Raw genomic sequence first — 21,100 nt, 5'->3', positions numbered from 1 at the left:
ACTTTAACAATTAGGGCTGAAACTTTCCATGCTGGATGTTTTCCTCCAACTTTAAAAAAATTAAGTTTCAGCAAAAATGATTCCCCATGGTTTGCCCTTGCCCCTTCCCTGTACTTTCCCTGCAACTGATGCCTGTAGCTGCCAGAAGTTGCTGTTGCACTAGGGTTAGGAATTGAGAGCAGGAGTGTTCTTGATTGCTTTTTTGCTTCCCTTTTCTGGCACCCAGGCAGCATGGAGGAGGGAGCAACCTAATTCAGGAAGAGAAGAGCTGGGCCTGGAAGGGCAGTGTGGATAATGGAAGGGGTAGATTAGGACTAGGTATAGAGCTGGGGGCAGGGAGGAAGACTGGGAGTGAGCTTTGGTGTGGGGCTTTTGACTGGGTAAGACTGTGCAAGGAAACTGGGAGCCAGGAATAAAATAGTGTTTGGGAAGGACATGGGAGCAAGACTGAAATTGAGTAGGAGCTGGGGTACGAGGCTGGGGCTTGGAGTCCACATGCTATGCTTACGATTTCTAAAGGGGCCCAAACCTCCATTTGAAATTTATTAGGGATCCACAAATGAAAATAGGTTGAAAACCACTGATTTAAACCAAACTTTCATAGTCACTATTAATTGTGTGTTCCTCATTTTCTGGGTGCTACTTGCCTTGAGACCCTGGGGTCTGATTTGTGGAAGTGCTGAGCATTGATGGTGGAGTTGAAGTCAATGGGAGCTGTGCTTTGAACATATTAAGTTATACAACGCCAAATACTCTGGGGGAAAAAAAAATCAGATCCTAAACATCTTAAATTGGGCATCTGAAATTATTGGATACTTTTTACCTTAATCTCTCTACCTCAGATCTCCATCTGTAAAATAGGGGTGTTATAAAGATAGTTTTTGTTTGTGAAGCACTCAGATACCATAGTAAAGCCTCTGAGGAAAATAATAATTCTGTATTCAGAGCAGAATTTGAATAGTGTGCAATAAATAAGGCTTGAGAACACATTGAACAATGAGGATAAAACATAATGTCCATTCTTGCACTGAATGAGGCAGAATTCCTGAGAGAATAAATATGTAGTCATATTAGACTATATCATAATTCAGCCTGCTCAATTAAGCATTAAGGTTGCCTGTGATTCCTAACTTTGACTGCTTGACATTTTTTCCCCAGAAATCCTAGCTACAAATTTAGTCATTTTAATTTTCTGACTGGCTCCTCTCCGGGCCATAATAAATGTTGTTGTATCTAGATTTGATGTGACCTTTTGCTCTCATCTAATTACCATTCTAGTGTCTGAGTATAATCACAAGTTACAATTAATGAGATTTAATATTGAATTTTTGTTATGCTCAGGTAACAGCGGTTCTGAAAGATGCTGGAGTGAACAATTTAACTATCCAGGTGGAGAAAGAAGCCTATTTTCAACATATGTCTGGCCTCAGTACAGGATTCCATGAAGTCATTGCTATGACACAAAAAATGGAATCCATGAAATACTACAAAGATGGCACTTACATCATGTGATGTGAAGTTACATTCACCACTGGGATATAAACTGTAGTATTCAATATTTGTATTATTTTGTCAGGAGACCTTGCACATAAATGTACAGAAACAAATATAGTATATATTATTTTTTTTTATAAAAGCTTAATATGTTGAGACTGGATTAGGGTGCTTTTATAAAGGAAATAAGATGGACTAGAACATTTGCTGTATATGTGGAAATAATGTAAATCTGAAATACTGCACTTGGTGTTTATTAAACAGAACTCTTGCTACATGTGTGTGGATGAGCACAAATGTATTCCATACCTTCCCTAAAGTATGGAACGTCAAATCAAGAATCATGTTCATGTCAAAATTAAAGGGAAAAGAAAACGCTTTGCAAGAGAAACAAAATTGCCTCCAAAAATACTTCATTTCCTTCAAAATGATTTTGAGGAATCTGTGTGTGCATGCGTGTTTACACGTTTATTATAAAGAGTAAAACTTAAACTGCATATGAAATCAAGGTTTTTTGCAGAGTTTGTTAGATACAAAAAGGAATATACAGTTTTATATTTATTCACTCTGTATAAAACTGATTTCTAACCATAATTTTAGTATACCACGGCAAATAGATGCTGTCATTTTAAATTTAATATCAAAATAATTTTTGTAAGAAAAAAATCAAGCAGTGTGGATGCAGGGAAGAACAGAATTGCAAGTTTTGCCCTTGCACTATTTTGTGTTCTTGTTTACTGAGGAGGTTGAAAGTCAATTTGAACCACTATGTAAATAAACATTTTACACTTTTTTATAATTGAAAGTGAAATATTATTGTTTGAAGTGTAAAGAACGTCATCCCTGAGCATCCTAACGCTCTCCTCTGGCCATGCTCTTCCTGTTAAAATGGTATAATCCAGTTATTTTTAGACGCCTAGATTTCTTTCTCCTTGACAGGGTAACTAATTGTGGAATGTCATGCAATTGATATATGTAAGTTCTGTGGCATTGAATAGAAAATTGTAGACTATCTCAGTATTGTGCAAAGAGCTATTTCATAGTCAAAGTTAATTCATAAGGAGGGAGGAGGAGCAGCTGAATGAACTGGTAGTGAACTCTTCAGTACCTTGTTTATCATGGAGGACTCTTTGGAATAGGTGCGAAGAAGCTCACATTATTCAGGAGAAGCTGAATGGTATCTTTCCATCAACTGATCACATACCATGTCTAGACAAAAAAACACCGCTTTCTATTGTGGCTAGGTAATGGAGCCTACCCTAAGTCTGTCATCTAGTTCAAAAAACTTACCCACAGACTGGATTTAGTATATTATGTCTTGTTAAAACAGATTTATTTATGTAAACTATACCATTGTACAATATAGTACTAAGTAAAATGTCCCTGTAATCCATATTAACAGTCTGGGGGTTTACAAGATAATACAAAATGTGTAAATTTAAGTGAAAAATATTTACTTTAGCCAATGTATACACACAACAGAAGAAAAGCCTTACTCACTATTTTGTGAGCAAAAGCCTGGTGATAAAATAATCTACAGTAGTTAAGTGAGCACCTGTTTCTTACTGTGTTGTTGGAGACAGACTTCCTTAAAGCTTCAGTTTATTTTCCTGTGCGACACTCTTGCTTTTCCTCTTCCTATATTAAAAACACTTAAATGTGTCCTTCAAATTCAGCAGTCGCATAATGCAATGGTTAACTTAATGTAACTGAGTAGTTTTTTCATCAATTAGTCCGCATATTTGCTCACAATTTTTATTGTGGCACAAAGCTTGTCCTCTTTATACAGTTTGGGGAAGGTACCTGAATTCTTATATTTTAATCTTAATTATGAAAGACTTGAATTAGTGTTGGTGGAATTTAGCATACAATGACCTAGTAACTGCTGTATCATATCAAATTTAACAATATAATTTAAATATCATTTAGTAAAGCAACTTCTTTTGTGAGCAGAATTTTGCTTGCCTTCCGTATTGATTTCCAGTATATATGTGTTTAAACAAGGAAGTTCCACACCATTCCCTTCTCTTCCACTAGTGCTGAATTAAAATCATTAGTATGGCCACTGGACTGATTTTTTTTTAAAGTGTAGTTATGGCCAGAAAAAAAGTCTGTAAAAATGGCATCTTCCTTACTCAACCAATCTTGTGTCTGTATTCAGTTGTGTTTGCAACTTTAAGTTTTTATTTCTGTAAGCGCTACAGAACCAATACAGCCCTGGAAGTGTGATCAGGATGGTCTTCTGACTACATCAACAGAACTTCTAATGTTCTGATTGCATTTATTTTATTGATGGTGTGTGAGCTAGAAAGAAAACCACTAACTTGCAGATCCTAACACACATTCAGTGTGCAAAGGGGATTTTTTTCTGCTTCTTCATTTTTTCGTCGTTCAGTTTTTTCTGGATGGCTCTGGCCAGCTATGGAACTAGTAGCCTTATGTGTTCACAGCTATCATGCAACTTAAGCCTGATTATCAGAGGAGGAGAGTAATGTGGTGACAAACTGTTGAACAGGTCTTTCAAACAAAATGATTGGGACCACCTTTACACATCATGGTCAAGTTTGAGTTGCAGTACTGACAGTTAAAGCAGCAAAGAATCCTGTGGCACCTTATAGACTAACAGACGTTTTGGAGCATGAGCTTTCGTGGGTGAATACCCACTTCCTCAGATGCATGTAATGGAAATTTCCAGGAGCAGGTATATATGCTAGCAAGCAAGCTAGAGATAACGAGGTCAGTTCAATCAGGGAGGATGAGGCTCTGTTCTAGCAGTTGAGGTGTGAAAACCAAGAGAGGAGAAACTAGTCCTGTAAGTGGCAAGCCATTCCCAGTCTTTGTTCAATTCTGAGCTGATGGTGTCAAATTTGCAGATGAACTGAAGCTCAGCAGTTTTTCTTTGAAGTCTGGTCCTGAAGTTTTTTTGCTGCAGGATGGCCACCTTAAGGTCTGCTATAGTGTGGCCAGGAAGGTTGAAGTGCTCTCCTACAGGTTTTTGTATATTGCCATTCCTAATGTCTGATTTGTGTCCGTTTATCCTTTTCCGTAGAGACTGTCCAGTTTGGCCGATGTACATAGCAGAGGGGCATTGCTGGCATATGATAGCGTATATTACATTGGTGCATGTGCAGGTGAATGAACCAGTGATGGTGTGGCTGATCTGGTTAGGTCCTGTGATGGTGTCGCTGGTGTAGATATGTGGGCAGAGTTGGCATCGAGGTTTGTTGCATGGATTGGTTCCTGAGCTAGAGTTATTATGGTGCGGTGTGCAGTTACTGGTGAGAATATGTTTCAGGTTGGCAGGTTGTCTGTGGGCAAGGACTGGCCTGCCACCCAAGGCCTGTGAAAGTGTGGGATCATTGTCCAGGATGGGTTGTAGATCCTTGATGATGCGTTGGAGGGGTTTTAGCTGGGGGCTGTATGTGATGGCCAGTGGAGTCCTGTTGGTTTCTTTCTTGGGTTTGTCTTGCAGTAGGAGGCTTCTGGGTACACGTCTGGCTCTGTTGATCTGTTTCCTTATTTCCTCGTGTGGGTATTGTAGTTTTGAGAACGCTTGGTGGAGATTTTGTAGGTGTTAGTCTCTGTCTGAGGGGTTAGAGCAGATGCGGTTGTACCTCAGTGCTTGGCTGTAGACAATGGATGTGACGTGCCCGGGATGGAAGCTGGAGGCATGAAGGTAGGCATAGCGGTCGGTAGGTTTTCGATATAGGGTGGTGTTAATGTGACCACTTATTTGCACTGTGGTGTCAAGAAAGTGGACCTCCCGTGTAGATTGGTCCAGGCTGAGGTTGATGGTGGGGTGGAAGCTGTTGAAATCGTGGTGGAATTTTTCCAGAGTCTCCTTCCCATGGGTCCAGATGATGATGTCATCAATGTATCGTAGGTAGAGAAGAGGCGTGAGTGGACGAGAGCTGAGGAAGCGTTGTTCCAGGTCGGCCATAAAGATATTGGCATATTGTGGGGCCATGCGGGTGCCCATAGCAGTGCCACTGATCTGGAAATATATATTGTCATCAAATTTGAAATAGTTGTGTGTAAGTATAAAGGCACAGAGCTCAGCAGCCAGTTGTGCTGTGGCATCATCAGGGATAGTGTTCCTGACAGCTTGTATTCCATCTGTGTGTGGGATGTTTGTGTAGAGGGCCTCTACATCCATGGTGGCTAGGATGGTGTTTTCTGGGAGGTCACCAATGCATTGTAGTTTCCTCAGGAAATATAATATATGCCAGCAATGCCCCTCTGCTATGTACATCGGCCAAACAGGACAGTCTCTACGGAAAAGGATAAATGGACGCAAATCAGACATTAGGAATGGCAATATACAAAAACCTGTAGGAGAGCACTTCAACCTCCCTGGCCACACTATAGCAGACCTTAAGGTGGCCATCCTGCAGCAAAAAAACTTCAGGACCAGACTTCAAAGAGAAACTTCTGAGCTTCAGTTCATCTGCAAATTTGACACCATCAGCTCAGGATTGAACAAAGACTGGGAATGGCTTGCCAATTACAGGACCAGTTTCTCCTCTCTTGGTTTTCACACTTCAACTGCTAGAACACAGCCTCATCCCTGATTGAACTGACCTCGTTATCTCTAGCTTGCTTGCTAGCATATATACCTGTTCCTGGAAATTTCCATTACATGCATCTGAGGAAGTGGGTATTCACCCACGAAAGCTCATGCTCCAAAACGTCTGTTAGTCTATAAGGTGCCACAGGATTCTTTGCTGCTTTTACAGATCCAGACTAACATGGCTACCCCTCTGATACTTGAGTACTGACAGTTGTGACTGTAAACTGACCAACCTGAGCAGGAAGCCACTGGCATGTACTGCTAGGCAAAAAGGTATGATTATTTTTTTCCATTCAGGTTATCAACAATTGAAAAGACCTTTTAATGCATATTAAGGTCTTGTCTAGACATGCTGACATCACACCTTATTGTCTAGGTAAGGCCTAAGACCCAGGCAAGCGCATTTAAAATGTTACATGACAGTGGTGTAGCCTAGGCTCACTCTAGCCTACAATAGAACCCGCTGTCAGGCTTTCAGACATACTACCCTGCATCTTAATAAGGATTAAGAGGGCTCTTCAGTTGTTTTAGGCTAACAGTTAGAAACCCCACCTTTTTTGCCCATCGCGATAGAGTCAGACGTTCTGCTGCTTCCATAGAAACCCTTTTCAGGCTGTAACCATATTTTTAAGCAAAGAATTCATGTTTCACTGCACCATCAAGCAGAACTGGACTATAAGATAGTTTTTCAGCTCAGACAAGTTCCTGGTCTAGTAATTTAATTTGTGTACAGGTAGATAGTATTATATAGTGTGTTCTAAATCAGTTTCATCTTTGAAACAGCAAGGATCTCATTTGTATGTGGCAGCAAGTAATGTATCTGTATAGTGTAGCCAAACGAATTTTTTGAATGTTTATTGTGTACTGCATCTTGATTGACTGCTCTTATTTTGCAATTTTTTTAAAGATTTTTTTTCATCTAAGATGTATAAATGAGCAGATTTTAAATACTATAGAAGATTCATTTTTACCTTTTGCAACATTCTCATGGTGCAGAAGATGAACACAGAGCTATGCTCATATTAGTCAATATTACGCACTATGGTATGTTAATCATGAGCTTTACTACTGCTTGTAATGTACACTTAACTCTCCAAGTTTCAAAGAAACATACTGACCTGTTGTAAAGTGTAAAAATTTGCTGTTTTAGTAGGTGTCTGATACCATCTTACTGACCTTAACATAGAGACGTTCTTCTTAAAACACTTACAGCTTTTCATGGAAATCCATCATAACTCACAATGCACATTGCTTTTTGATCTAAATTGGTTGTAGCATGTGAAAATTAAGATAATACTGCATTTTTTGTACATATCTGTATGCCACAAACTTAATGTGGTGGGAAGGTGCCCCTCTTCTGTAAAGTATATTATCTTTACATGTTTGTGGTAGCCTGTGCCAGTGCAGTGGGTTCCTCCTCAGTTCTGTGACACAATGATGATCAGTTACTCTCCAGGATTTTTCCTCTTTAGTATTGCTCTAGAGGCAAACTTGCCCTGTCCGTGGTTGGGCAGGACTTCTGCAGGAGAGCTTTGCTTTGGGAGTAACTGAAAGTCAGAGGGCTGTCTACATCAGAAAGTTGCAGCGCTGGTGAGGGAGTTACAGCGCTGCAACTTTGGAGGTGTACACATCTGCAGGGCATCACCAGCGCTGCAACTCCCTGTTTGCAGCGCTGGCCGTACTCCCCGTTTTGTCTCGGGTGTAGAGGATCCAGCGCTGGTGATCCATGTAGACACTTACCAGCGCTTGTCTTGACCTCCGTGGATAAGCAGGTATCCAGCATACCTGAGGATACCTCTCTGGTAATCAAGAAAACTCTCTGCCCTGTGCTCACCTGACCCCTCCTTTAAATGCCCCGGAAATTTCAAAAACCACCTTCCTGTTTGCTCAGTCAGGCGTGAGTGCAATTAATCAATCAATCATTCAGCGACCATGCCTCCACGCAACAAACGAGCCCCAGCATGGACCAATGCGAGCTGCAGGATCTAATTAGTGTGTGGGGAGATGAGGCTGTTCAAACACAGCTGCGCTCCAGAAGGAGAAACTATGATACCTATGGTCAGATATCGCAGTCCATGATGAGAAGGGCCACGAACGGGACGCCTTGCAATGCAGAGTAAAATTAAGGAGATGAGGGTGCATACTGCAAAGCCCGTGAGGGAAACCGACGCTCAGGAGCAGCCCCCACAACCTGCAGGTTTTACAAGGAGCTGGATGCATTCTTGGGTGTGACCCCACCGTGAATCCTAGAGCACGATGGAGAGTTCAGAGCAGGGAGAAGTGGGGGATGGTGTAGAGGATGAATACAGGGATGCTACTGGCGTTGAGGGGACACCCCGGAGTCTCAGGACACAGGCAGCCAGGAGCTCTTCCAGCCCTGAGGAGACTAGCCAGTCGCAGCAGCTGGAAGCGGACGGTTGATGAGGAAGCTGAGGAGTGCTCGTGATAAGTAGATTGCAATGCTTTGTGATGCAGGATTTTCGTTATGGCTGACTGCATGCATGCCTAAACGTGGAATAGCCCATTGATGTGATCTATGACATCTGTGTAATCTACCTGAGAATCTCTTGAAAGTTGCAGCTAGATCTTGGCAATGTGCTTTATCAAGTTTATAGGGAGAGCCACCGTGGTCCCTGTCCCGGTCAGGCTAACTCGTCCGATCCACTGTGCAGCGAGGGGTGGGGGGACCATGGCTGCACACAGGCAAGCTGCATAGGGCCAGGGCGGTATCCGCATTCCTGTAGAGACCCTCCCCTCTCTTCCTGGTAACACGCAGCAGTGATAGGTCTGGCATTACGAAAGCCTGTGGATAGTTTAGGGATAATTGAGGGCAGGGAGCTCAGATTCACGGCTCCCCAGCCCAAGGCGCTCTGTTTCGTCTGCCCCATCCCCCCCCCCGCCCTTCCCAGCACGTAGGCTCCAGGCGGTGTGCTGTCCTTACCCCACTCCCCCTTCAAGCGGGAACCCTGCCTGCGTGGTGCTCTGTCCTTACCCCAGCCCCCCTTCCAAGCAGGAACCAAGGCATCCCACTAACATGGGACAAATCTAAGCAAAAGTACTCACCCCATTGCTCGACATGACTTAGCTTTCTTGACCTTACAGTGTATGTGAGGTATGTGAGAGGGATGCTACCTACAGTTTCAAATGTCCTTCAAAAGTTGATAATAAACAATGATGCCCCTGTGTATTACATGTCTATCTCTATTTTTTCTAGGCAACTCGAGTAATGCAGCTGTATCACCGGCCTCACGTCGATTACAGAACTTGAGGCGCAATCCTAGGAAATCAAAGAGGAATGATCAAGACCGTTATGAACCACTACACAGGGAAAGTAGGAAGACTGAGGAAGGAAATACTGTACATGAATGGAGGCAGACAGAAAGCGGGAGACAGGAATTGTCTGCCAAAAGAATAGCCAGGCAGATGATGAGACTCCTGCTCGCCAAACCAAGTCTTTTGAGTCTCTTGTAGCCATGCAGACAAATATACCGTGATAGCCCACAGCCTTCCCAAAGCACTGTTCCTTGTCCCCCTATGTATCCTCAAAATAGCTTTAGGCAGCACCCAGTTCCTTATTATCATCAGCTGCCCCCAACACCTATAAGATCACCTACTAACCAGATATGTATAATTCTTACCCAGGCACTCCACACATTCTGCAGCAAAGTAACTGTGAGTTCATCAGGAAAAAAAAAAAAAAAAAAAAAAAAAAAAACAAAAAAAAAAAAAAAAAAAAAAAAAAAAAAAACAAACTAAATGTGAGTTGCAATCAACAATGACAATTGAGTAAAATAGGAAATAGTAAAACCTCTGAATGTACTGTGAGCCACCCATACCCCCTTGCATGTTTTTTACTGTATGACAAATAAAAGGTTTTGGTTTGTATTTTTTTCCATATGTTTTATTGGTGATAGAAATGGTAAATTATACACAGCAAGGTAAAGCAAAGCACAACACATGCACCAAACATTACTGCTGGCTCTCAGCATCAAATTGCTCCCTTATAGCATCCCTAATCCTTGAAGCCCTTTCCTGGGCCTCCCTATTAGCCCTGCTCTCTGGCTGAGCAAACTCATTCTCCAAACGTCTAACCTCGGAGGTCCATTCCTCACTGAACCTTTCACCCTTCCTTCACAAATATTATGGAGGGTGCAGCACGCGGATATAACAGCGGTGATGCTGCTTTCCATCAAATCTAGCTTCCCGTACAGACTGCGCCAGCGAGCTTTCAAACGGCCAAAAGCACGCTCCACAGTCATTCTACAGCGGCTCACCTGTAGTTGAACCGTTCCTTGCTCCTGTCAAGCTTCCCTGTATGGTTTCATGAGCCATGGCATTAATGGGTAAGCAGGGTCTCCCAGAATCACGATGGGCATTTCCACGTCCCCTACTGTTATCTTGTGATCTGGGAAAAAGGTCCCGGCCCTAAGCCTCCTGAACAGGGCACTGTTCCTAAATATGCGTGCATCGTGCACCTTTCCAGGCCATCCAGAGTAAATGTCAGTGAAATGCCCACGGTGATCCACAAGCGCTTGCAGAACCACGGAGAAGTACCCCTTGCGATTAATATACTCCGATGCCAGGTGGGGTGGAGAGATAATAGGAATATGCGTCCCATCTACTGCCCCTCCACAGTTAGGGAACCCCATTTCTGCAAAGCCATCAAAATGTCCTGCACATTCCCAAGAGTCACAGTTCTTCTTGTCAGTGTTCGATTAATGGCCCTGCAAACTTGCATCAGCACCATTCCAACGGTGGACTTTCCCACTCCGAACTGGTTCGCCACCGATCGGAAACAGTCTGGAGTTGCCAGCTTCCAGATTGCAATAGCCACCCGCTTCTCCACAGAAAGGGCATCTCTAAATCTCGTGTTCATGCGCCGCAGGTTGGGGGCGAGATCATCACAAAGTGCCATGAAAGTGGCTTTCCTCATACGAAAGTTCTGCAGCCACTGCTCGTCATCCCATGATTGCAGGACGATGTGATCCCACCACTCAGTGCTGGTTTCCCGAGCCCAAACGCGCCGGTCCACGGAGCAGAGCACGTCTGTTATTGCCACTAGCAATGTACTGTCTGCACATTGATGCGATTCAGTACCATCGTCCGACTCCTCAATGTCAGTCGCACGCACATTTAGCAGCTTAAGGAATAGATCCACAGCCAGGCGAGATGTGCTGGCAATAGTCATTAGTAAGGTATTCAGTAGCTGAGGATCCATTCTTGAAAGATAATGCAGAAAAAGCGCTGTAGAGTCACAATGCTGCCACAGTGCTCCGCATGTGTACCAAAGCAACGCTGGCCGTTGGAACAGGAACAGGAAGCAGAAGGACAATCACACTTCCTTCCCCTTCCCACAAGCCCCAGCGCCGCTGTGGGACGAGGTGCTCTGTGGGATAGCCGCCCACAATGCATCACTCCCAACAGCGCTGCAGTGTGGCCACATCTAACAGCACTTGCAGCGCTGCTAGCTGTAAGTGTGGACACTCTGCAGTGCTGGCCCTATACAGCTGTACTAATACAGCTGTAACAACCAGCGCTGCAAAATTTTAGATGTAGACATGGCCAGAGATTCCCCAACTCCTTACCTCTCAGGCAACTTCTGTAAGACTTTGTATTCATTGTTCTCTATCCTGTCATTGGGGAATCACAAGTTAATTATTAGAGCTGATCAGAAAAATACATTATTTTTTCTATAGAAAATTATAAAATAATTTGCCAATTTTTCCACAGATGTGCATAATATAACAGTAGAAAACAGTTCAACCAGTAAGACCAAGATAAACTGAAAATAGTGATGTACAGCATTACATGTATTGGGATAGCACATCATCAAGCTATCCGTTCTCTTTCCCCTGCAGGAATGGGAGAACAGTGCAAGGGATGCTGCTGATGGTAGGCAGTTTGAGGGCTCATTGACGGGCTCCCTCACAAGTAGAGTTGTCCATAGGTTAACGACCAGGGTACTGTGCAAGCAAAACAGACTCCATAGCCCATCCAGCCCTCTGCCCCTTTTTAAACTACGTCTGGGGGCTGCCACTCAGCCTTCCAGCACCTTTACCAATCCTGACTCAGTTATCTGCAGCCTGGTGGCACCTTATCTCTGTCATCTAGCTCACCTCACCTGCATCACCGTTGGTTCACTCTTACTCTAGTCTCCTTTTCCACCTGACTCCCTCTATTCCCATCAAACCTCCAGAGCTGTTCCAGTTTTCCCACTCTTCCTTCTCCACAACCCACCATCAATTTCCCATTGTAGTTTCCTTTGGGCCACCCTCTGTGTTCCCACTCCACACCCACACAGCTCACACACTGACAGACTCCCCGGGTGCTGCAGCCCACTATGACATTACCCACGGTACAATCTGGACTGATGTTGTGTCCCCTCAATTTTCCAGGTTGAGGTGCCTTTTACACTGCTTAGGGTTTATATTGGTGTAGTTAGGGTGACAGTGTCCATGTAGACAGTGTGTTACTTACATCTGTTGCAGACTGACATTCTTCTCAAGGCTAGTAGGCTCCTTGCTGTGAACCCCATGCCTGGCTCACAACTACATCTATCACCCCAGGTGTGGGGGGGGGGCTCCAGCTAGAGCCTGACTTCCCTCCAGGCTCCTAGCTAGGCTGCCACCCAGACTCTTGGCACACACAGGGCACCCTGCTGCCCCCTGACTCCTAACTGGGCTCCCAGCAGGGAACTCCTTGCAGAGCTGAAAGCTCCATGGTAGCCAAGCTCTTAGCCCCCCCCCCCCACACACACACACACTGCCCCTCTTAAGTTGGGGAAGCACTCCTTATGAGGATGCGCACCACCAGAGAAGGATGGCTGCATGGGCATGAAAAACACAGTAATTACTGTGGTGCTTGTAAATTGACCTAACATAGGTCAACTTAAGTTTGTAGTACAGACGTGCCCTGAGTTACTACTCCCAGACTTTCTCCCAGAAGTGTATGCCTTGTATTGCCAAGTCCTCTCGTGGACCCAATACAAGCTCATATAAAATCTGCAATTTATTAATAGAACATGATATGCATAAATCCTAAATTCTCAAATGGATTTTCCCAAACACTTTAATCCAAACACTCTGATTTAGATAAAATAGTAAAAAAGTTTATCAGCTACAGAAAGATAGGTTTTAAGTGACTCAAGTAATGAGGCATAAATTCACAAGAAAATAAAAGTAAAATGCAGCTAATTTCTAACTCACTGGTTCTCAAATTTTCGTCCTGGTGACCCCTTTCACACAGTGCAATCCCCTTTATCATGCTTCCCCAAGGCGAAGCTTGCTTTTAAGAATTCCTGGGTTAATGAATGAGAATGGACACAGTACAGGACCATTGAAAGACTGTCAGCCACAGGTATAGCAAGGCTCCACTTCCCACCCTCAGGCTCCAACCTACGCGGCCCCACGCTTCGGAGATGAAATTATAACGGCAACAAGGTACCACGTGGTACCAACACCCCCCTCCCGACCCCAATGGCCCCGCCCTCTTTTCGAACGTCTTGAGGAATCAGCGCCTGGTCTCCACGGAAACGCATTCGGGGTGGAACGAGGAGCGGCCAATGAGAATCGAGAGAAGACAAGGGGGCAGCCAATGAGCGGAGCTCGGTGCGTGGTTTAAACCTGCGGCGGCAGCTGCTGGGGAATCATGCATTTGTGAGCTAAGCAGCTGTCGGGATAGTCACTTGCCCCAGGCCAGGCAGCAAAAGCGGCAGCGGCGGAGCCGGGGTTCAGGGCTCTGTGGTGCAGAAGGCACGGGGGGCTATGGCGCTGCGGATCAGCAGGGTAAGTGGTGGGGAAGAAGGAGTCGGGACCCCGCCGGGCTTCCCGTGTGGAGGGGGGATGGGTGGCTGCGCCCCTTCCTCCTCTGAGGTGGGGGGCAGATAGTGACTGTATAAGCGGGGACCTATGCGCCTCCACGCGGGATGTTGCTACGGCTCCATCCCTGGGCCCGCTGCAGGGAGCGACGTCCGCCCCAGTTAGCTCGCCTAGAGCTGGCTCGGGTAAGCCCGGCCAATAGGCTCGCCGTTGCCCCGCCCTGGGCTAAGCCATGGCCTGGGAGGATGGGGGGCCCTGTGCTGCTCCCGAGCAAGTTGCCGCTCGGAGGTGCCGCAGTGTCCCTGCCGCGCTGACCGGCGCTTTTCTCCGCAGAACACCAGAGTCAACGCCGAGAACCAAGTGAAGAGCAATGTGGCTGCTGCCAAGCGGGGAGCGGCTGCTGCCAAGCCCGGCCTCAGGCCGAGAACTGCCCTGGGCGACATCGGCAACAAAGTGGGCGAGCAGCCACCCAAAGCGCTTCCCAAAAAGGTAAGGCCTGGCGCCTGCCCCGCCGGAGCCCTGAGCAGCCCGAGCCTGGCCCGCTCACGCCCCCTTCTCTCGCCTCAGGAAACGAAGCCCCCCAGCGCTGCGGTGAAACCCCTCCCCAGGAAAGCCACGAGAGCTGCGGAGAAGGTGATCGAGCCGGCTAAGGAGCAGAAGCCAATCCCTGAGCCTGCTAAGGTATCTGTGCGGTGCCAGTCCTCTGGGCATGCAGCCCTGCTCTGAGCTAGCTCTGAGCCTGGAGGAGGAACAGGCTTCTTCACCTCCACACACCATGACCTCACTGACTCCTGCATGGCTTGGAGCCTCTGCCTGTGCAGCCTACTTCTCCCATCACCTATAAGCTCCCTTCCCTGGAGGAAGGATAAAAGCAGAGGTGGATTCAAGTAGCAGTCTGTGAGTGGATTATCTATCTGACTCATTAGTAGATAAATTACTGCAGGAATGGGGACTTGCCTACACTTGAAAGGCTACAGGTGCATTTGTAGCCCTTCAGTGTAGACCTTACCCATGTGAGGGATTCTCCCATTGGTGTAGGCAATCCACCTCCCTGAGTCTTCAGTAGAAGCTATAGTTGCTCAATCTTAAACTTTCTCCCCAGTTGGAGTCTCCATCCCCAAGCCCCATGGAGACCTCTGGATGTGTGCCAGGAGAGGAGATGCTGTGCCAGGCTTTTTCTGATGTCTTGCTTGAAGTCAAAGATGTAGATGTAGATGATGGTGCTGACCCAAATCTCTGCAGTGAATATGTAAAGGACATCTATGGCTATCTGAGAGACCTTGAGGTTGGTATGAAATATGACTTTACCCTGACTCTAGTATGTCTCATCTTTGGTGCAATGGCTATTTGAGAAACTGGGTCTCTATTCCTAGACTTGTCTTGTAGTACTCCTAAGGTGCAGGAGTCTCAGCAACTCCCTGAGGCAAGCATTTCTCTTAATCTAACAACCTTCTAGAGACAAGGTGGGTGAGGTTATATAATTTTTTTTTTTTTTTTTTACCAACTTCTCTTGGTAAGAGAAGCTTCTGAGACACACAGCTCTGCTCTGCCTCTCCGTCTTCCCCTTCCCCAACAGAATTTAGTCCAATAAAAGGTTCCTTCACTCACCATGTTTCTCTCTAATATCTTGTGACTGACATGCTACAAATACGCTGCATATAAGAGCTCTGACAGACTCTGAAAACATTAGTCATCACAGAACTAGTGTGCTAACTACCAGCACTGGCATTTACTCTACTATTGCAAAGTAGTACATGGTAATTGTTAGCTGTTGTCTTCAAATATCTCTCGGCCAAAGAAGGTAGACTCTGCACTTCTGTTGGTCAAGACTAGCAACCTCCAGTTTTCTAAAGGGTCTGTAGTAGTGTCAATACTCCTCACATGCAAGAATTGCTATAGTAACAAATATTCCTTCCATGCAGAAGCAACAAAATGTCAGACCAAAATACCTGGCAGGCCAGGAAGTTACTGGAAACATGCGGGCTATCCTAATTGATTGGCTTGTGCAGGTTCAGATGAAATTCAGACTACTTTCAGAAACTATGTACATGACTGCTGCCATCATTGATCGCTTCCTGCAGGTAAGGGTATGACATGGCACCTTGTTCCTTTGCCATGATTCCATTGCTCTTCAGCATATAGCAGATAAATGACAAACTTTGAACCCAGCACATGCTGAATGTTACTTAATATTATGCACTCACTATAGCAAAGGCTGATTGCTTTTTATAATCTTGAAATTAAAATTCAGACTTAAGTAGTCTAGTCAGTCCATGTTTTTAATGATACTAAGTTTTGAACACAAACTTTGTACTCGAAATGAATCATCCTTCTTGCATCTAATCTAGAAGCTTCTCAGTTTTCCTGAAACCCCTTCATAAATTGCTAACTTTAGAGCATTAAAACTCTCTACCTCCTAACTGGCCAGAAATTTGTGTGTTTTGTGACAGTGACTGACCGTAAACTAAATGTAGTATAAAGACTCTAGTTTTAAACCTGACTTCATCAGCATGGTAGCCAGCTATCCTGTGACAAATATACTTATTGGCTTGTATAATTCTTGTATTAAACACTTTCTACTATAGGACAACAGTGTGCCGAAGAAGATGTTGCAGCTGGTTGGTGTCACGGCCATGTTTATTGCCAGCAAGTACGAGGAAATGTATCCTCCTGAAATTGGGGACTTTGCATTTGTAACAGACCACACTTACACCAAGTCCCAGATCAAACAAATGGAAAGGAAGATTCTACAAGCTCTAGACTTTACCTTGGGTCGCCCTCTGCCACTGCACTTTCTAAGGAGGGCATCAAAGATTGGAGAGGTAAAATTCATGAGGCTCTTAAAGCCCTTATTAAAGGGAACATATCAGTTTAGCACACCTGCAAGTAGATCTGAAGGTATTCATAAATGGACAATTCCATCTGTACTAGCTTCTCCAAGATGCAAGTCTCTTGTCTTGGCTGGTAGCTAGCTGCCACTTTAGAGCTATGCACAAACACAACTGGTATTCAGGGAAATGGAGTTGCCTGCAGACCTGACTAAGCTGCTGCTAGTACCATCTAAAGGAGAACCCACAGATGAGAAAAATAGGTGCACTAATAATGGGACAAGACTCTCATAAGCTATGTAACGAGAGATGTGCGGCTGGGGACAATCCTATTCCAGGGGATGTAGAGGAGAAGTAGAATGCATTTGTTTTCCCCCATCAAGGTTTACTGAGAGCCAACTAATGCTTGATTCTCATTCTAGGTGGACCTAGAACAGCACACTCTAGCCAAATATCTGATGGAGTTATCCCTGGTGGATTATGAAATGGTACACTACCCTCCATCCCAGATTGCTGCAGCTGCTTTTTGCTTGGCTCTAAAGGTTCTTGATGGTGGAGAGTGGGTAAGCTTAGTGGTTGCTAGTTTGAGACTAAACTGATCAAGTGGGTACAATAAATGTACAAGGAGTACCCCCATTGAATTCTGCAGTAAGCTACACTACACTCCAGCCTACGTTACTGGCTAGAGTGCATGGTTCCATTTCCCAAAATGGGAACTCTGGGCATAATACTAAGCAAGTTCTACCTAAATAAGATGGGCTTGTGGAAAGCATGACATCTTCCCACTCCGGAAAGGGAACACAGGTGTATAGCTGCTGTTCCTTACTACTTCAAGGAGCAGATCTTTGCCTCTAGATGATAGCTAATATAGGATTAGTGTAAACTACTGAATAACTCTAATTTCCTTGTCTTAGACACCAACTTTACAACACTACATGTCTTACACTGAGAGTGCCCTTCACCCTGTCATGCAACATATGGCAAAGAATGTGATCCTAGTGAACCGGGGCCTGACAAAGCACATGGTAAGGAACCTGTTTTTCCTTTACAGGATGGGTATGGTGAAGGTGGGAACAAAGTAATACAGAACACTTGGTGCCACAACACTTAACCCAACAAACTGCTCACTGTTAAACTTGGCTGCTAATGAAGCTTAACAGGTAAATACAGACACTCAGGTGTACCTGCCTAGTGTAGACAGTCTCTGGTATGAGCTCATGGAAAAGCTTGCTGAAATGTGGGTTTTGAATATTAGCTGTTCATAGGCCTGCCATGGCACAAGCTGACCAATTTTCAGCTCTTGTCCAATGTCTGGAAACTGAGCCCCCCCACCAAACACATGGAATTTATAATATGCAAGATTTAACCATTTTTTTTTCTCATTTCAGACAGTCAAGAACAAATATGCCAGCAGCAAAAATGTGAAGATTAGCACTCTTCCACAGCTAAACTCTACAGTCATACAAGATCTGGCTAAGCCTGTGTCAAAAGTGGCATAACTTTTTTTAGCTAAAACTAGCAGAATTAGATTAAAGTTGGCACCATGTGCCATTGTATGTGTTTTTGTGTGTATATAATATCTTGTCCTTGACCTAAAGCTTTTAATAAAGCACTTTATGCTTCTTACTCTAATCATGTTTCCTGTCATGATGTCCAAGGTACGATCACTTTCCAGTGACAAATCTTAAAACAGGAGGCTGATTGCTTATTCTCACCCACCTTGTAGCTCTAGTACATTTACCTAGTGTGCTCAGGGGGGGCAGGTGTGTGTGTGTGTGTGTTAAAACAAAACCTCTTGCACTAAGAGCAGAGGATCAATGGGGCCCTATAGGGCCAGAGACAGTGTCAATAGCAAAACAGATCCCACATGTACCAACTATTTGCCAGAGCAAGGGCAGCTCTCCCATCATAGCTGCAGAAATGTTATATCACACTGTAAAAGTGTGGTGCAGCTTTGCTAACACCAAGCTATAGGTTCATCTTTAAGAACACTGGGAGAGTATAATTTGCTACAGGTGTCCAGCTTCTCTAGTCATTTTTCCCCTCTAACCTAAAGTGCAGTGGGTGTCTCAGCCTTGAGCAATGATGGCCTGGGTAGGTGAACAATGCCAGCTGAGGGATACAGTGTAATGTAAAAGTTTAATCTCTCCACAGGAGATACCATATTGGCAGGTACCTGTCTCAGTCTAACTGGTGTCTCTTACAAAGAGATTACATTATGCCTGCTACTCATATCTTGGAATATTAAAAGTGGCCTCATTGTCCACCATAAATCCATTCAGAGTTGTAATGGACATAGCTGACAACTAGTTTACTAGTAAACTACCTGATGTGGAAGACTTGTTATGTCCATTAGTTGTATAGTTCACTGCTGTAATACTTGCACTCTCAAGTTACTAACCACTTGATTCACCATATGAGGCTCACCAATTCCCAAGGAGGTCAGATCTAAATATCCTGCTGTCAGCCAAACCTTGCTAACATCTAAGATTTAGTATAAAAAAAAAATGCATATGGTTGAAAGAGCAATATAAATACAAGTGATTCTGTGTTCAGTGTTCAAGATCACAGCGGTGCTAGAATCAACTGCTGACTTGTAAAAGTCTCTCTCTCAAATCATGTCAACAGATCAGAATGCAAAGGCAGCTTAGATGTAGTTAGTCCTTCCAGGCATTTTCCAGCATATTAAAAATAGTTATTTGGAAGAGCTCTATCCTACATCTTTTAGCTCTTCAAAATTTAAGCGGGCTAGAGATGAAAGGATCAGGCCCACAGTTTTGCTTTTATACCTGAAGCAACTGTTAAGTGTGAGAACAGCATATGATAAGATTTTTTTTGAGCACATGCTATCCCATCACTTTGATGCTAACATTCTATTTACCATGCATATATAATAATCCATTTACCCTGACTAACATATGGCAATTAATCCATTCTCTATTATAACATTGTCTTCAGCTTAACTATATGTAGATATTAGTTTCCAACAGTATTTCACCTTTAATCTTAATTGGACAGTCCCATACATAATTAAGACATGAAAGGGAATTAGCATCTACAAGCTATTTGGTTACCTATATTCTGTTAAAGTTTAATCAGTGTAAATACAAACAAATATATTAAGTGTAGATACTAAATATTTCTATTACTACAAATGATTTGATAATTGCTAGTTAGTACATCTCTGAAGTTCATGTAGAAGTGAATTGTCTTGATACAAGTGCAATGCCTCTTCTTACAGGTCATACACAGGTTGGCTGGTCTGTCAGTGTCACAAAAACGGACTTTATGAAGTGGTAATGTTCAAATTATTTGTAAATTAAATGTGGAACACTTAATAAAAATCTGTTCAATGAGATCTTATAAAGCAGGCAGGGAGAAAATTACTTAAATGATCTGTATATGTAAACGCATCACTCTTAGACCTCAGGCTGGTTTTGCACAAGCTTCCAAGAAAAGGGATTGCACAGACAGTATCTTCAAAAGCAGGCTTGATAAAAAGGAGGCAGTTACCCAGGGGCTGCCAGCAGCACAGCAGAGCTAAGGTGGGCTTCCTACCCACCCTTGCTCCACACTGCTTGTGGAAGCAACTGGCACATCCCTGGGGAGGGGGTCTCTGACGGCACAGTGGTGTGCAGAGACTCCCCTAAGCCCCACACCTAGGAGCTGCTACTAGAGGGGTGTGCTGATCAGTTTCAAGAAGTAAGTGCTAACCCCAGCCTAGAGCCTGCACTCCTCATCCAAACTCCCTCCCAGAGAATGCACCCCTCCCACACCCTGCACTCTCTCTTGGAGCCCCTACCTAAACACCCTCCTGAACCTGAACTCCCTCCTTGAGGTTGCACCCCACACCCTGGCCCCAGCTTGGTGAAAGTGAATGAGGGAGGGGAAGAGGGGCTAGAGTGAGCAGCAGCCAGGGCCTCAAAGCAGAGGCATGGTCTTAGGAAAGGGGTTGGGCAGGTGGTGGGCCAAGGGTCTTTGGATTTACATGATTAAACAGTTGGCAACCCTACCAGGCAGGCATGTGGAAGCCCTTGCTGTGCCGGAAAAGCATAGGTGGCAACCTACTGGGCACCAGCCAGCACAAGTGCAGCACCACCTGTCAAGTGATCACATCCACGCAGCTCGTGGGGGCCAGTTGACCGTTGTGCCCTGGGGCCTGGAATTTCTGTCAGTGAGCCTGTTCAAAATAAAGACACTTTGCTGTAATGTTGCAAGTGCACTTAAAAATCAGGAACAAGTGCTTGGAAAGTGAAGGCAAAGGAGTGTTTAAGATAGTAGTGCAGTAAAATGTCAGAACAGGACTGAATTGTGAAACGAGCTGGTAAGAAAGTTCATAAAGAGAAGGACATGGGCGGAGCAGGTCACACAGCAGCTCTGTGCCTGGCTGG

At 44.5% G+C, this 21,100-nt stretch overlaps 2 protein-coding genes across 2 annotated transcripts in view; both read left to right on the top strand.

Annotated features, from left to right (window-relative positions):
• The window catches only part of SLC30A5 (solute carrier family 30 member 5), a 29,030-nt gene extending 26,737 nt beyond the window's left edge, over positions 1–2,293 (top strand). Inside the window, 1 exon segment of the mRNA XM_030566531.1 lies at positions 1,342–2,293. Coding sequence (XP_030422391.1) covers positions 1,342–1,512 — 171 coding nt within the window. The 3' untranslated portion in view covers positions 1,513–2,293.
• An 11,264-nt stretch (positions 2,294–13,557) lies between these two features.
• On the top strand, positions 13,558–18,399 carry CCNB1 (cyclin B1). Its single transcript, XM_030567841.1, has 9 exons — positions 13,558–13,848; positions 14,215–14,370; positions 14,449–14,562; positions 14,984–15,166; positions 15,804–15,962; positions 16,467–16,703; positions 17,132–17,272; positions 17,624–17,734; positions 18,098–18,399. The coding sequence occupies exons 1-9, from the start codon at positions 13,828–13,830 to the stop codon at positions 18,206–18,208; spliced, it is 1,233 nt and encodes a 410-aa protein (XP_030423701.1). The 5' UTR covers positions 13,558–13,827; the 3' UTR covers positions 18,209–18,399.
• Positions 18,400–21,100: the final 2,701 nt, after the last annotated feature.

Source organism: Gopherus evgoodei, chromosome 6, assembly GCF_007399415.2.
Source record: "Gopherus evgoodei ecotype Sinaloan lineage chromosome 6, rGopEvg1_v1.p, whole genome shotgun sequence".
Taxonomy (NCBI): Eukaryota; Metazoa; Chordata; order Testudines; family Testudinidae; genus Gopherus; species Gopherus evgoodei.
Note: the sequence above shows the minus strand (reverse complement) of the source record. Positions and strands in the feature narration are given on the sequence as shown.

Excerpts from the sequence above, each read along its gene's own strand:
- CCNB1 (XM_030567841.1), top strand. The coding sequence starts at position 13,828 with ATGGCGCTGCGGATCAGCAGG. Across the intron at positions 13,849-14,214 it reads TGGCGCTGCGGATCAGCAGG|AACACCAGAGTCAACGCCGA; the intron begins GTAAGTGGTGGG and ends TTTTCTCCGCAG. Across the intron at positions 16,704-17,131 it reads GGGCATCAAAGATTGGAGAG|GTGGACCTAGAACAGCACAC; the intron begins GTAAAATTCATG and ends TTCTCATTCTAG.